General features: G+C 46.0%; 2 protein-coding genes across 11 annotated transcripts in view; both read right to left on the reverse strand.

Moving 5' to 3' along the window:
* Positions 1–1,008: 1,008 nt before the first annotated feature.
* Positions 1,009–7,461, reverse strand: LOC135246122 (zinc finger protein AEBP2-like). 2 transcript variants are annotated; one of them, XM_064319665.1, is made up of 8 exons: positions 6,885–7,461; positions 5,010–5,220; positions 4,037–4,144; positions 3,536–3,722; positions 3,036–3,160; positions 2,711–2,778; positions 2,379–2,492; positions 1,009–1,838 (listed from the first exon to the last, which is right to left on the reverse strand). In XM_064319665.1, exons 1-8 carry the CDS (start codon positions 7,388–7,390, stop codon positions 1,826–1,828), a joined length of 1,332 nt encoding a protein of 443 aa, XP_064175735.1. In that variant the 5' UTR covers positions 7,391–7,461; the 3' UTR covers positions 1,009–1,825. The 2 variants fall into 2 exon arrangements, with proteins under 2 accessions (XP_064175735.1, XP_064175736.1); XM_064319666.1 differs by lacking the exon at positions 1,009–1,838 and having other exon boundaries at positions 2,375–2,492.
* A 1,018-nt stretch (positions 7,462–8,479) lies between these two features.
* Positions 8,480–15,900, reverse strand: part of LOC135246121 (pleckstrin homology domain-containing family A member 5-like) — a 68,161-nt gene continuing 60,740 nt past the window's right edge. For 7 of the 9 annotated variants that reach the window (XM_064319657.1, XM_064319653.1, XM_064319658.1 and 4 more), the window contains 7 exons: positions 15,362–15,477; positions 14,440–14,613; positions 12,617–14,011; positions 12,331–12,437; positions 12,015–12,127; positions 11,132–11,231; positions 8,480–10,221 (listed from right to left, as the gene is read on the reverse strand). In XM_064319657.1, the coding sequence (XP_064175727.1) occupies positions 11,143–11,231; positions 12,015–12,127; positions 12,331–12,437; positions 12,617–14,011; positions 14,440–14,613; positions 15,362–15,477 (1,994 nt within the window). In that variant the 3' untranslated portion in view covers positions 8,480–10,221; positions 11,132–11,142. The remainder of the gene's footprint in view (positions 10,222–11,131; positions 11,232–12,014; positions 12,128–12,330; positions 12,438–12,616; positions 14,012–14,439; positions 14,614–15,361; positions 15,478–15,900) is intronic. The other 2 variants (XM_064319655.1, XM_064319654.1) reach the window with 2 other exon arrangements.

A 15,900-nucleotide genomic window follows, 5' to 3' on the forward strand; every position in this document is an offset into this window, starting at 1 on the left:
CCCCAGTTCATTCCAATGTATTCAATAGACAAATATTTAAATATATAAATGCCTATGAAAATGATTAGAACCACAAAACAGAAACACACACACCTTGGACTTTCATTGCACACTAAACTACCAGGGCCAACGGCAACATGCAAAACTAAAATCATTTGTGAATTAAAAAAACAAAAAAAAAACTCTTTGTCCATTTGTTGTGACTGATTGTTGGGGGCTTGTTTGTGAACAATTTATGCAGTTGGAACCACTTAACAAGCTTATAGTTATGTGTTTGTTTTCATATCTGTAGACAATTACAGATGGGTGTTATGAAACAAAGCCTTGCATCATTTGGGCAGTGGTCTGGACTCTCAAAACCTCAAAATCTGAACACAAACCTCATCCTGCTCATTTGTGCTTGACCTGACTCTAGTCCAGGCATTACAAACAATGTCTCAAACGCCAAAACCCACCTGTTTTATGAAATGCGCTTTTCCCAAGTCACTTCAGCCAAAAGCATCTGCCAAATGATTGAAAATCGGTCTGGAGAACGTGGCAATGGCGCATCACGTACAGTAGAGGTGCGCATGGACGTACACCTCAGGTTTGAGGTCAGTCCCTGTCCGTTTTCAAATTCACATTTCCTTTAATGCTTCATTCTTTAATGCAATATCAAGCAGTGCTTATGTTCTCAGGCATACACATGCACACGCGTTGACTGTGATGCAATATCTGAATGCCCACATTTCATACACTGGAAGCAGTGCGGTGTAGTATCTAATGGAGGAACCCCCCACTGTGTATGCTGGTTCTCATTCCAACCACAACTGCAAGCCCTGAAGTGTAACAAGCTGTACACTGTGCATAATTAGACCCTTTAGAAGGTCTATTGTGAAGAAAGATATGAGGATATTAATAAAATTTATGAAGACAAACATATGTAAATCACCCACCCCCTGCCCAAAACACACACACACACACACCCCTTCCATAATCAAACATCAATACACAGAAAATCTACAAAAATTGAGTACACTGTTTATTAATATTATTAATTGTTATTCATATTACTATGCATTATCACAGTAAGCATCGCTAGAGGGAGACATTAATACTGTCCTATCTCTCAGCATGGAGATATACAAAGTCACACTGCCTGCTCGGAAAGAACACAGAGCCACGTCTTCGTCATCTTCATCACCATCGTCACCGTCGTCATCAACAGCAGCGGTACATGCCATTCGCTGGCATTGTTGAAACACACGATTGTTGAAGGGGTCTGTCTTTCCGTTTAGTCTATTGACTATTCTATTGGCTTCTACTCTTGGCAAAGTTAAAAAGCGTCAACACAAACCTCCATACCTCTCGCATTATATACAATTTCTCATCTCTATAAAAAAAGGAAAACAATCTACAGTACAATTTCATGATATAAAAATATATTACAAATCTGCTCAAATATTTACAAGCAACTATATCTCTATAAATGCTTCAAGGCTTCTACAAAGATCAGTGTGTTACACTGTTGTGTAAAATTAACACTATTAACAAACCCATCTAGGAGTAGTAATGTAGTAAAGTAAAAAAACAAATAAAGGAAGAAAACAGATAAAACAATCCTAAATGCGTCTTACTCAAGTTCCACACTTGATAGTATGCATTTACGAGAGTTTTTAGAACCACTTGGGGGGGTGGGGGAAAGCTCTAATTTGGGCTGCATACTTTGGTGCAATTGAGACCTTTTGAAAGACAGGAAGGACACCTTTCTGGCTGGGACGGGGGCCAGTTTGTCACCCTCAACCTCAGGTACAGCAGCAGGCGATGACAGGCGCTTCTCCGGAGTCTAAAAAAACATCCTGAAAGCAGAAGTACACTTTAGTGCCTAATACACAAATATTAATTTAATACTTTAGTGCCGATTATACAAACATTCATTTAATACTTCAGTGCCTTATACACAAAAATTAATTTAAGACTGTAGTGCTTTATACACACATTAATTTTATACTTTAGTCCTTTATACACACATTAATTTCATACTTTAGTGCCTTATACACAAACATTCATTTAATACTTCAGTGCCTTACACACAAACAATCACTTTATGCTGTAGTTCCTTATACACACACACATTCATTTCATACTTTAGTGCGTTATACTCACACACACATTCATTTAACACTGTAGTGCCTTACATACATTCATTTCATACTTTAGTGCCTTGCACAAATTCATGCATTCACACACACATGCACACAACAGACACATACATGCACTCACTCACACACACACACACACACACACACACAGTACTCCTGTGTACTGTACGGCACGCAGTGCCGCACACTGGCTTCCCTCAGCGAGTCCCTGGGCCCAGCACTGCCCCGCACACTCACCGGTATATGTTGGGGTTGAGCAGCACGGCGGTGTCCTGGGGCAGCTGGGACAGGTGCACCACCTTGGTCTTCAGCTGCGGCCGGTCCGCCTCGTTCACCCACACGTCGGGCAATCTGGCGCACGGCAAAACCGAAAAAACCCGCAGTTATAACACACAGCCCGGCTCCGACAGCCACTCTGACATCATGTTTTTTGGAATGTTAGTACTTTGTTAACTCTGTTGCTTTCAAATACCAGTATCAGCATTAGAATGTTCGGTTAAGAACATCCGATTGACATGTACGTGATCTCACACTTTAAAAGGGTTAATTAGTTAAGAGGAAATGCTCACATGTCCTCTGGAGTCCAGTGCAGGAGGACCTTCACCTTCCCAGAATCCTCCTTTCGCCTTGCAATTACCTACACAGAGGGGAAAAAAGTGGTCTGATTCAAAACGGACCCACACAGGGACTGAAAACACACAAGAGGCACGTACAAGCAGACACAGATCCATGTAAAACAAGATTTAAGGTAAACTGTGAGCCAAGATCAGCCAAATGGCCTGTTCTGCTTATCCTCCGGTCATGCATTCTGCACGCCTCTACTGCCACCGGCTGCCTGGAGTAAGTAGTGCTCGAAGGTCAACATCCAGGTTCCCGTGCCCCAGCCAGACTGACCGTGCTGTGGAAGACCACGCTGTGTCCGTTGCCCTGGCTGTCGATGTGCGTGGCCAGGTTCAGGCAGATGGCTCGGTGGCGGATCGCGTCCATGGTCTGGGCGTCGAAGAAGTCGTGCGGCCGAGCTGGAGGAAGAGGAGGAAGAGGAGAGCGTCGTTTTAACGAACAAAATATGTCCGCTCCACGTTGACCATGAACTCCATGAATGACATAAAGATGGCTTGCCATTTTAACTGCCATACAACAGCATGTGGAAAAATAACATTTTGCAACAAGGGAGTGGAGAGTAAAGTGTGTATAGACGAAAGTACTGTACATTACTGCTCCTTAAACAAAAAATAACTCAATACTTACAATTACAGAGAACTAGTTAAAATGAATAAGCTGAAGAATGTACTGCAACATCTAATAGCCTCAACTAACGGACGGCACACAATTAATGTATTTTCTGGAGGTCCCTGAGTGCATACAATTTTCCCAGCATGCACAGCTGCACTTACGGAGGGAGCGCCTGCGCTTGTTCTTGAGTTTCCGCCTCTTGTTGAGGCCGGCCTTGGATGGCGACTCCTCCTTCAGCTTGGACTGGCTGGAGGGCTTGGAGGAGTTCTGCTGGCTGAAGTGGGTGGGCACGTGGCGCGCCAGCCCCCCCTGGGAGGCGAAGGTGGCGTTGCAGCCGCCCACCACGCACTGAGGGGGAGAGAAGGACCGCGCGTGAGGTCGGAGGTCAAGCGTTCAAGGCTACTCACGGCTCGACCGCTGGTCCTGGGTTCATCGACGGCTCCATTATCTAGGACTGAACCAGGACCATTCTGGCACCACCTGGCCATTACACCACCCAGGGCATGAGGTTCCAGTTGGCGGGGTCCCTTAAACTTCACTGTGTACAACAGCGCCTCCTCTGGTCGACCGAGCACCTGCGGTTAGCCCGCGCCAGCTACAAACGGGCTGCAGCCCGCCCAGTGCAATGACAGTACGGGTCAACAGGGGGCGCCACATCCTACCTTGAAGGGTTTGTCTCCGCTGTGTGACAGCATGTGTCTCTGGAGCCAGCTCTGACTTGTGGACGGCGTGTTGTACACCTTACAGCCCTTCCATAGACACACAAACACCTGCAGGACACACAAACACACCATTTTTTTTATTTATTCGGCATCTTCAATCCCAACAAAATTAGTAACGTCTAATTTGCAAACTATGTACAAGCGTGGTCATATACGGCCCCTGCTGCTGGCTCGGGAGGGTGAAGGCAATCTGCGGTTCTTCTCCAAAACGCACGCGCCTGCCAGCCAGCTGCAAGCCACGCGTGTGCAGGGCAGGGGCGGAGGAGACCCAATCACACGCATGCGCAGATAAAGCCAGAAACGGGCATCCAGAGTCGTTCGAGCAACGAACAGCGCCACATCCCTACCGACTGCATCCTCCTCACATCCCAGAGCGATGGGAGGCTAATTATGCGCTGCTCCCGAGGGGCGGAATGTAATAAAAGAAGCCAAATTTAATAAAATAACGGCCGCTTGCAGCTGCTGAGAGTTTTAAAAAGGAAGTCTGGATTATCCTCCATGCGTCCGCCCGCAGCCAGACATGCTGTCAGACAGCCAGTCCGAGAAAATGAGAAAAATAATCGAGAACAGAGACTGATTCAGTTATGAGAACAATCGTACAAATGACTCATTTGTACAACATGTGATTCAAAGCGATAACTAACAAACAGCAGCTGGTGGTTACTGTTCATGGTCTTTAAGGGAGAATAGGTATACAGCATATTTACATACACACACACACGCACACACACACAGTTGAAACATATGCACAACTGAGTACACCAACATAATACACTGATTTACAGGAAGAGAGCGACACATAAAGGAGGGACACCAGGCATAGAAAGAAGCAGGTAATGATGGATGGAGAGAGCGAGAGAAAGAGGGCTGAGGAGTAAATAAATAGCAGGGAGGAAGGAAAGAGCGGACTGACCCCCCCGCGCTGGCCGTCCACGTGCAGGCCCCGGATGTGCTCGGCCAGGTCGGGGCTGGACTCGAAGCAGATGTGGCACTGGTCCCAGCAGCAGGTGTAGGACACCCTCTTGGCAGCGGAGGACGCAGCGCTGCCGTGCCCGTTCATCATGGCGGGCGTGGAGCGGCCGCTGGACACGGTGCTCTCCATGTCCATCAGGGTGCTGCTGATACTGCAGGGGGGAGGGAGAGTCACAGGGGAGTCAGCGCAGGGCATAGAGGAGTCATAGTCATAGAGGAGTCTGCGTAATGACATAACAGGGTTCTGCAGCAGGGAGAGTCACAGAGGAGTCAGCGCAGGGCCACAACAGGGTTCTGTAGGAGTGACAGTCACAGAGGAGTCTGAGTAATGACATAACAGGGTTCTACAGCAGGGAGAGTCACAGAGGAGTCAGTGCAGGGCCACAACAGGGTTCTGTAGGAGTGACAGTCATAGAGGAGTCTGTGTGATGACAACAGGGTTCTACAGCAGGGAGAGTCACAGAGGAGTCAGTGCAGAGTCAGGGATCTGTAGGTGCCTACTAAAAGCCATCTCAGAACTCCTACCTAGTCCATAATTTACCTTTTATAATAGGTAACAAAGTATACATGTGATATTTTGTCGCTGAAATATATACAAGACCAATGACCCATGTTGGTGTTAAATAAGCCAACAGATTTCTGCACAGAGCTGACAATGATTCATAAATAAGCCAATTCTCAGATAGGATAGAGACCAATATATTACAAAACTCCAAAGAAATTTTACTCTGTTCAGGAATGGCAGAAGACATCCTACCTTTGTGAGCAGATATTTGCCTATGAGAAAGTGAACCATTTCAGTCATAAGTCTGAGTTATGCAACTGTTGTCCAACTGGAAAGTTCTAAACCAGGACTTTATGGAGTGAAAAAACGTGACAAACTTTATTATCGTCCCAAGAAAGTCTGTATCAAGTCAGTGCTTCGTTTTCCTTTTCAGCCAATCAAAGATATCATGCACTAATCTCATTTCAATACGAACCCCTCCTCCTGTTACGCCTTCACACAAATCGTCACCTGGAAAACAAAGAGCTCTTTCCAACGAACTCAAACGAAACGTTTCCATTGACGTTTCTATCTTGTGGAGGCGTTAGAATTAAGTAATAAACTAAAAAATGAAACAAAGAAACGTCCGAGTCCTACATGCACGTCTAAAAACAACGATCGGAGTCTGTAATTATAAGGGCGCATGACTTCCTAGTCGGGACACTGCCGTGCCCGATGCGTAAAGTATTTAACTTTTTAAAAAACATACACATCTAGCTGTATATGGACAATATATTAAATGTAGCGTGAAGCAATTTAACAGAAAGGGTTACCATTCTTCGTAAGGCAATGTATCAGCTGTAACTGGTTCGATGCTCTTATGTATAAATCGGACTGGTGCGGTGTACGATTGCTCGACTTTTGTTTAACGACTTCAGGCAATGAAGAACTGATCTGTAATGCTTAAACTGGGGTTCATCTGTCGATTCCCAAATTTATAATAGAGATTCACTGCCCTTGTTCTCCTCTGTCCTCGGAGACAGGTGGTGCTGGCATGGCCATTTGTTATGCTAAACCGCTGATGCTGACACTCAGGCAAACAAAGCGCCCGAACCCCCAACTGTGATTCTGGATTTGGACGGTAGGCCGAGCGGTCAGGGGGTGGGGGGGGGGTCCCCACAGTGTGTGGAGAGGGATTGTAACTACAATCACGCCCGCTGAGCAGTTTATAAAAATAAAATTAAAAAGTAGATCGCACGATTACTGTTCACAATTCACAAGATAGCAACTACGTTTGCGTTTCTGTCGCGATTTGGTGTTTTCTATCCTGACCTGTCTTCTGAGTCCACGCGGCTGAGGGGCTCCCCGTCCAGCAATGACATCTCCACACCGGCTCGTCCCATGATGGTGTCGCTACCCCCGCCGCAGGTTTTCTCGGTGCCATCGTTGTCTTTGCTCGGCTTAATGGAATCATTGGACGATGTCTCCATTTGTTCTCGCTTCGGCTCCTTTTCCGGGCAATCTCCGGTGTCGCTACCGCTCGCTGGGCTATGATCCATAAGACTCTCCTCGATCTCGCAGCCCATCTCATCTTCATCATCATCCTCCCCTGTTGCTGCTACGGTTTCGGGAACAAGAGGCACAACGAGAGGCTTTAAGTCCCCTTCCTCTTCGTCTCGATCGCCGTTCAGTTCTTCCATTTGTATAGCCTCTCTTTCGCCCGGTTCCTGATTCGGGGCGACCGTTTCCTCCTTGGCATCTTCTGATAGCACTGCCCCGTTTGGAATGCTTTGTGATGGGCTATCTTTTTCGGCACTGTCGGTTGTAGTGGCAGCCATTTTTTAAGTGTCTCGTCGCCCCACGAAGTTGTGCTGTAGCGGTGTTGCATTCACATGGGTTGTGTTGCCTTTCTCATCGCATAAGACGCACCGCATCGTGATTGGAGTATGCGCACTCATGTGATACGTACGAACCAATCATTGGCAAATGCACGCTTGTGCGAAGAAACCACGACCAGGCTCTGTCCTAGAGGTTGACCAGGGACGCGTGGGGAGGAGAAATATGACGTATTATTCCCTCGTCATGAAAGACGTGACAGAGTTCACGCGTGGGAGCTACACTGAATTCCCAAGGCCGTTTCTTATAGTTAAAATATATAAATCCACTGCTCACGTATCTATGTGTAAACCCTCACCCCCTCATACTAATCTCATCATTTTCACTGTAATGTGACACAAATCATTTTCACTTTTGAATCAGTTGCAAACTGCATTTGTTAAATGATAAAAGTTTGCTGTTTTCTTTTTTCTTTTCTTTTTTTTACATTGCTTTGTATTAATATATGGCCAAAAACACTTTTAGGGGAAATAACATTCTAACAGTGCACAGCTTTGTTGTTATAGGACAAAAAAGAAAATAATGGAAAGGGGGAAACTTTATTCTTCACTCATACCTACCAACACAAACTTACACACCACACTGTGCACATCCTTACAACTGCCAAGCCGATGGTCAATCAGCAAATCAAAGGTTCAGTGCATGTCGCATGAGAGTACAACGGTCGTATTTCATGGCCACCTGGATCCTCGACGACGGCTCTCTGTAGATCAGACGCAGTGGAAGAACTTCAGCTCCGGGCATTTGTGACGAGAAATGGCCTTTTCATTTTCACCGTGCGATTCTGACCCTGAAGTTAAGCCTGTCGCCTTTTCTGCATATGACTGCAGTACCCAACTAAAGCCTGTCCCTTTCATCTGAGTCTGGCTCTGAAATTAAAAGTAAATATTCAGATCTAATGCATGTGTTCAGGAAAAGAAGAAGAAAAAAAATTTAGGGGAAGAAGCAGTTTGAAAATACATGTGCTCTATATCACTTTCTGCCCTGGGACACTGGCCCAAGAGTAAAAGGATTATAATAAAAAAAACATCTGAGAATAGAAACATCAGCGTTTATTTAACAGGATATAAAACAGATGTCGTATGAACATCTGCATAGCATTATCAATACATAGCATCTATACTTATATCGGCTCTGTTCATTATGTGCTGTACAGTATATACAGAAACATCTTGTACACTTTTACACTTTGTACACAGAAATCAAAGTCCAGGAGTAAGGAAACCTGCTTATTGCTTTTTTTATTTTACATGTGCTGTTTTGTCTTTTCCCAGTCCAAGGCTCAAAACCATGCAAATAGAACCTAAACTCTGAAAACTTCTCTTTGTCTTTGTCTCTTTTGAAATATAAAATGACGGAACGAGGAACATTCGTGTGTGTCGGCAACAGCCCAAAATATTACAGACCTGTCCACCTGCACCAATGAAGCAGCACCTTATTGAATTATAAAGCAATTAGGCGAGCACACCCACACACACACTCGCACGCAGGCAAACACACACACACACACATTTACATAACTACACCATATATACTCTGTTAATAATTCAGTTTCTACACTGTAAGATACAAGAAATAAAGAAATCAAACTAAACTCATTTTAAAAAATCCATGATAAGTGAAATAGAAATATGCATTAAGGTTAAAAACTAAAAGAAAAAAATAAAACAGTGGATGGTTAAAATAAACTGGTATCCTTTGTGTCTTCTCTTTCTGCGCCAGAGGTCAAGACGGTGCATGTGTGCCTGTAAGATCTTCTTTTTAGACAGTTCCCTGAAGCTTTCCACACAGGCTAATGATCAAAGCTAGAATGTACCTAACAATAAAAAAATTAAAAAAAATTAAAAATATCTGCATGGGAGAATTCTGAACATATTCTAGATTTCTACTGAAGAGGTCAGAGGTCATTGCAAGCAGGTCTAAGGCTCCTGGAGCATGAAACCGCTGCTGCATTTGAAAACAGTTAAAATGCATCCTTCCTCCTTCCTCCTTCCTCCTTCCTTCTGCCCTCACCTCCGTGGAGCTACGTGGCTTCTATGACAGCAAACATTCCATGATCTTTCACCTGTGCACCCTTTGGTTGAAGATAGAACAACACTTCTTCGGTGGAAGCGAACTTGCCTAGAAATGACTGCAAGTCCCATAAGGCTTTGCTTTGTACAAGGAAGTGAAAAAATGATGAAAATGTTGGTGGACAAGTTTAAGCAAGGAGGGTATGAATGAAAGATACACTTTCTAAATGACTCACAATGACCGCAGGCCACAAAATCCATACATAAACGTATGACATCATGAACAAATAGCGTGTATAGATGGGAATATAATAATGAATACGTAAAAGAAGCAAAATGTTATTATTCCACCAGCCATTCAATTAAATTGTATTTTTCATTGCACTTTTTAAAATGTAATTTACATAACAGAATTGTCACAAAGCGCTATTTATAATGACACTCTTGTTCAAAACCTGTTTTAGAGCATAAATGTGCTGCAAATATTTCAACCTCACTCAAAAGCAATGTTGCCTTAAAATAAGACTGGACCGACTAGCATATCTGGTTTCTTATGAGTGCCTCTTCCCTTCCATGGTAACATGTTTGCAGGGTAAGGGAATAAGTAAATTGTAGTTTTAAAAAAAGTATTCAAACATGGCCCGTGTGACCGTTGGCACAGTTCTTATGGACGAGACTGTCGGGGAGCTCTCTGCAGTCTTCTGTGGGGTCTGTGCAGGTGACATCACGTTGTTCCATCCCAGCATTCCTCAAGGGCAGATCTTCAGAGAGGCCGGAGGAGGGGGGGGGGAGGGAAAAGGCCAGATGAGCAGCCAATAGAACCACAGGGAGAACAGGATGTAGGCGGAGCAGCCATGTGCTGCCAATCACGTAACATGAAATTGACCAATCAAAAGGCCTCATTCTGCACAGCAAAACATAAAGGTCGTGCGAGAATCAGCACACTTGTCTACTATTGAGTAGTATGACTTGTATACTCAATAGTATGCAAGTGTGTGAATCTGACAAGGCCAAAGTTTAACTGTCAAACAAGCCATATTCACATATGAAAGTACCTAATTCCAAGAACAAATAAAAAAATATATTTCCACCCTCCAATCACATGGCAAATAAACACTCAATATGACAAGAAAGCACTCCCCCCACACCCCAGGCGAACTCAAAAATATTTTGATAAAATATTCTTAGTTTAAATGCCATTAGTTTTGTTGTTGAGTCCTCCATTTTGGATCTGCAGCGTACAAACAGCATCCACTCAGCTCTTCCTCTAACAGAACAAAGGGAGCTGCAGTGTCTCATTCTGGTCACTGCAATCAGGGAAACCCCACCTGTTGACACCATCACACAATGAGCTGCATGAGGGTTCCATGCAGGTACAGCCTTCAGGTTTTTCCTCTCTTGTGCTGTACAATGCATTCCACTGGGTGGCAGTAGTTCATGTATTATTTGTAAAGTAGCTGCTTCAAGCTTTTAAAAATTATGAAAAGTCTTTTCGTGTTACAAGAGGAAAAATTTGACACTTGAAAGCTATCACACAATCTGATTGGTAAATATGGAGTATTCAAATAACTAACAGGCATGTTGGTTATATGAAATCGAACGTCAGACTGGGGTGCACTGTTCTGAGACCAGTGTTGGAGGAGCCTTATGACAGGAAGTAGGCGCTCTTACCCAGGGGGTCTCTACACACACATGAAGTGGGACCCTTCAGCCAGCTGGGGAGGTGTAGATGGCGGGGTTGGACACAGGGGTAGGGCAGGCAGGCTTTTCACTGCAGAACAAAGAGAGAGGACACGGGTAGATCAGCACTGCCCCACTGCACGTCCACTGCGTCAGTCACTGATCATCCAATCGCAGCTGAACCTTGAAAATGAGCCGTGACTCAGAAGAACAAGATCTGAAGCAAACTCGTCCGGCAGGGCCCTGCTGTCCGCTGCGTCCTGCTGTCGCTTTGAGCCGTAATGACTTCCCTCTTTCACTCAGAAGGCATGATTACTAATGAGAGAATAGTCCACAAACTAAATGTCTGGGGACTCCCAGTGGATACAGAAGAGACCCTTGGTACTGTAATTACCCTCTGATGCTAAACATTCCATGCAGCAATTGTGACATCACAGCGGCATAGTGATACCAGCCAATGGCTGAGCTCTCATCGTAGCTCCACCCATTTATCTGCCATTACCTTTGTGTTTACCATACTCACCGTGGATAGGAAATCTTTCTTTATTCTTGTCAAACTCACTGAAAACATTTTATTTTGGATCTTTTGTTTGTTCTAAGCTCCTGGTTTGTTCTAAGCTCCTTTTCATAAAGATGAAAAATGTTTTGTTTTTGTTGTTATAATTGCTCAAGTGTACAAAGAAGATTTGGTTGGGGGAAACAAAAGTGCATAGACATCAAAAGCAACACCGGCAGATGATTCTCAGCTTGCTTATGAATAAAGGATTAGTATTTCTGAATAGTTAGAGAATGCATTTATACTACTGGTGCATTGCTCAAAACTTGCCAAAATTCTCCCCTGTCCCCTGCCGCCCCCCCTCCCGCCCCCTCTCACCCTCCGCTCCCTTCCGCTCACAGTTGTTGATCAGCTGCTGCTGGTCTTGCTCCGTGACCTCCTCTGTCTTCACCTCGGGGTTAGAGTTCACCACTGGTGCCACCCTCTGCATGCTGGGACACGGACCATGGAACATTTAAACATACGTGTGTACACATACCTGCAGATGCTAGCACATACTCATGCATACACACACACAATACAACTGTGGACAATTATTTTTAAGGCATTAAAGGTACAAGTCTAAATTTGTTGTGACTTTTAAGAATTTAGGGGACTTGGAAAAGGCGCGAATGTTGTAGACTGTACAGGGCACCTGTTTTTGACCACAAGGGCTTTGATCCCTTCCTCCTCCTGGATCAGAACCTCAGGCAATTTTTTCTCCGGCTGCTGCTCCTGGGGCTGTGGTGGGGTTTGTAGAGGCTGTGGGTAGAAAGTCACAAACAGCAGAATTATACAGTCTGATCACTGACAACATGTTTCACGCAGACAGGACTTCATAAATGTTTTAGTGAGTAAACACTGAATAAGCCAGGAACCTTTCATCATAATTAAAGTGTGTGCGTGCGTGTAACCTTTGTCAGAATCTCTTGTTCCTTCACCTGCTCCTGTTCCTTATTTGTCATGTCCTCTTCCTGTTCCTCCACTGGATTGTCTTGGAGTTTCTTCGATGGCTCATTTGCCTGATCCTGGCTGTTCACCTGCTCCTGTTCCTGCACCACTTCCTTCTCCTTCACTAGCTCTTCTCCCTGTTTATCTTTCTCTTCCTCTGCCTGTTCCTGTGCTGGCTCCTTTGCCTGTTCATTCCTTGGCTCCTCTTCCAGGTCTTTCTCTGGTTTCTGTTCCTGCAGCGGTGCCTGCTCCTTAATTTGCTCAGATCCGTCCTCTTTCACAGGCTCCTGTTCCGGTTCATCCATCTGCTCAGACTCCTGTAGGTTCTCCAGCTCTGGTTCCTGCTCTGGTGCCTGCTGCTCCTCAGGTGCCAGCTCCTGTTCCTCCACTGGCTCCTTATCTTGTTTCTGTTCTTTCACCAGAGCCTGTTCCTCCACAGGCATTTGCTCCTGTTCCCCCACCTGGGCCTGCTTCTGTTCCTCTGACTGTGCCTGCACTTGCTCCTTAACCAGCTCCTGTCCCTCAACTGGCTCTTCCTGTTTCTGTTCTTTCAACAGCTCCTGTTCCTCCACAGGCTTTTGCTCCTGTTCCTTAACCAGCTCCTGTTCCTTCACTGGCTCGTCTTCCTGTTTCTGTTCTTTCACCAGCTCCTGTTCCTCCACTGGCTTTTCCTCATTTTCCTCCACCTGTTCCTGTTCCTGCGCCTGTTCTTCTGCCTGGCCCTGCTCCTGTTTCTTAACCAGTTCCTGTTCCCCTATTGGCTCCAATTCCTGTTTTGGTTCTTCCCCCACCTGTGTCTGCTCCTGTTCCTCTGCCTTCGTCTGTTCCTGCTCCTTAACCAGGTCCTTTTCCTCCACTGGCCCCTGGTCCTGCACTGACTCCTGCTCCTGTTCTTCCACCTGCTCCAGTTCCTGTTCTTTCTCCAGCCCCTGTTCCTGTCCCTTCGTTTGTTCAGGTGCCTCTTCTTTCAAGGAGTCCAATTTCTGTTCATCCAACTGCTCAGGGCCCTCTTCTTTTATCAGCTCCTGTTCTTTCTCTGCCTCTTTCTCCTGGTCCTGTTCTTTCTTGGGCTCCTGTTCTTTCCCCACCTCATGCTCCTGTTCTTTCTCTGCCTTCTGCTCCAGTTCCTGTTCTTTCTCCACCTCCTGCTCCTGTTCCTGTTCTTTCTTTGCCTCCTGCTCCTGTTCCTTCTCCGCCTCTTGCTCCTGTGCCTGTTCTTTCTTGGGCTCCTGCACCTGTTCTTTCTCCACCTCCTGCTCCTGTCCCTGTTCTTTCTCCACCTCCTGCTCCTTCACTGGGTCTTTCTGCTTCACAGTGTCCTTCCCCCGCAGAGAGGCCAGCAGCTCCTGGATGTCACTGGGGACCCCTTCGCCTCTCTTACGGCTCTGCAACAAACAGCACAGCCCATTAAAAAGCACTCTCAACAAACTAAGCGCCGGGCAAAGAGCTGCCTGCATCATGCATTTATAATCAAGCCACAAAAGAAGCGCCTGTTTGGAATGCTCGACCAAGCCCTCCTCCTGGGTTTAAATATGCTTCAGCTGAACTTCACATTTATATCATATATCTTAATACATCTCATGTGATTATACATAAGTGATCTTTCAGAGAAGTAGCCCTATCTTCACCCTTTATGCATACACACGCACGCACACACGCACGCACACACACACACACACACACACACACACACTCTCTAGTCCGGCACGCTTCACATTTAATACATCAGTATCTTTTTTTATCCCTCTTAGGAAGCCCAGCCCAGGGGAAGACGCCCTTTCCTTATTTGCCTCAGCGCCCCCTGGTGGCGTACCTGCAGGGTGCGGAAGTTCTCTGACCCCACCCCCACGACAGCGGGAGGCTTCTTCCTGCCTCTCAGCGTGCCCTCCTGGTGCCTCCTGATCCTCTCCAGCTGCTCCTCCACGCTCATCCTGGGCCTCCCCGTCTCCGCCTGGCCGGCCTGCTCCGCCGCGCTGTGGGGGCGGTCCTGCAGGGGGCGCAGTCGAGGCAACAGGGGGATTGCAGCAATTATTTCAGCCAATTATTTACATTACATTAGATTACATTAAAGGCATTTAGCAGACGCTCTTATCCAGAGCGACTTACACAACATTTGACATTGCATTTACCTTATGAACAGCGCCTCCAAGATCAACACAATGTCGTTAACATTTTCTTTCCACGAAATTCATGTAATTATTTCCACAGAAAAAAAAACCAGCACTTAGCATTTTCCAGTAAAGATACTGGCGCTCATCGTTAAAAACCCTGTCATTTTCTTCTCCAACGAATCGGTGGACTCGCGTCTGCGCTGAAGACCGTGGCGTGGGTGTGAATCTTTTATTGATGTAATTACCGAGCACCACGCGCAGGAGACGATGAGCACACCTGAATACAAACTAGGGCCCAGCCATGCATGATTAATCGCGCCCAGCGTGTGGGCACCCCTGGAAGTCAGCTCTCAAACTCCACATCAGAACCACGGCTGGGCTGGTCCGTCTGCACGGGAGTCCGTTAAGCGAATCCGTCCCGTCGTTAAACTCCGGATTTCAAAGACCCGAAGCTCGTCAGACCTCTGAGACGACGGGGGCCGTCAACAGACGTCAGACAAACGCGACGCTTCGCCCTGATCAAAGCTCCTCCCGAAAACGCCGCAGAACCGCTTAATCAACCGACGGCTCTGAGATTCCAGCCGCTCTCTCGACACAGCCACGGCCCGCGAGGAGAAATCTTACCGTCCTGGGGTCCGGCTTCTTGCTCTTCCTCAGGGTGACGTAGGAGGTGATGTTCGACGACTCCGTCAAGGGGGACTTCGTCCTCGGTGACACCACCCCCACGGGGTAGGGAAGCCCTGAGCACAGACCGACGGGAATCAGCCAATCAGCGATCGGGGAAATGAGCGGGAAAACCAGGCGACTGCAGGCCTGCTCAGAAATGGTTCACTTTTTAAACTCCGTAAATACATTTTAAAATCAGGAGGACCTGCTCCTTTCCGGAGATGACACCCAAATTAAACAACAGTTTATACAAGAGAGGGTTCTCATGAGTAAGTTTCTGGTGAAAAATCTGAAGGGAAGAATCTACCATTAATTTATATCAGTCAGCTTCTGTTATTTCTTCCGCAACTTGGTTAAATGAGAGTCTGCAGTATGGTAATGGGAGTATTCTCGTGATTTTTGGAGGTTTGTGTATGATGTAACGATCAGGCCATTGAGCTGCACTGAACATCAAACCATAGATAACAGTGAGAAAGGATGCCTTAAAAAGTTTTGTT

The sequence above is a fragment of the Anguilla rostrata genome, chromosome 19 (assembly GCF_018555375.3).
Source record: "Anguilla rostrata isolate EN2019 chromosome 19, ASM1855537v3, whole genome shotgun sequence".
Taxonomy (NCBI): domain Eukaryota; kingdom Metazoa; phylum Chordata; class Actinopteri; order Anguilliformes; family Anguillidae; genus Anguilla; species Anguilla rostrata.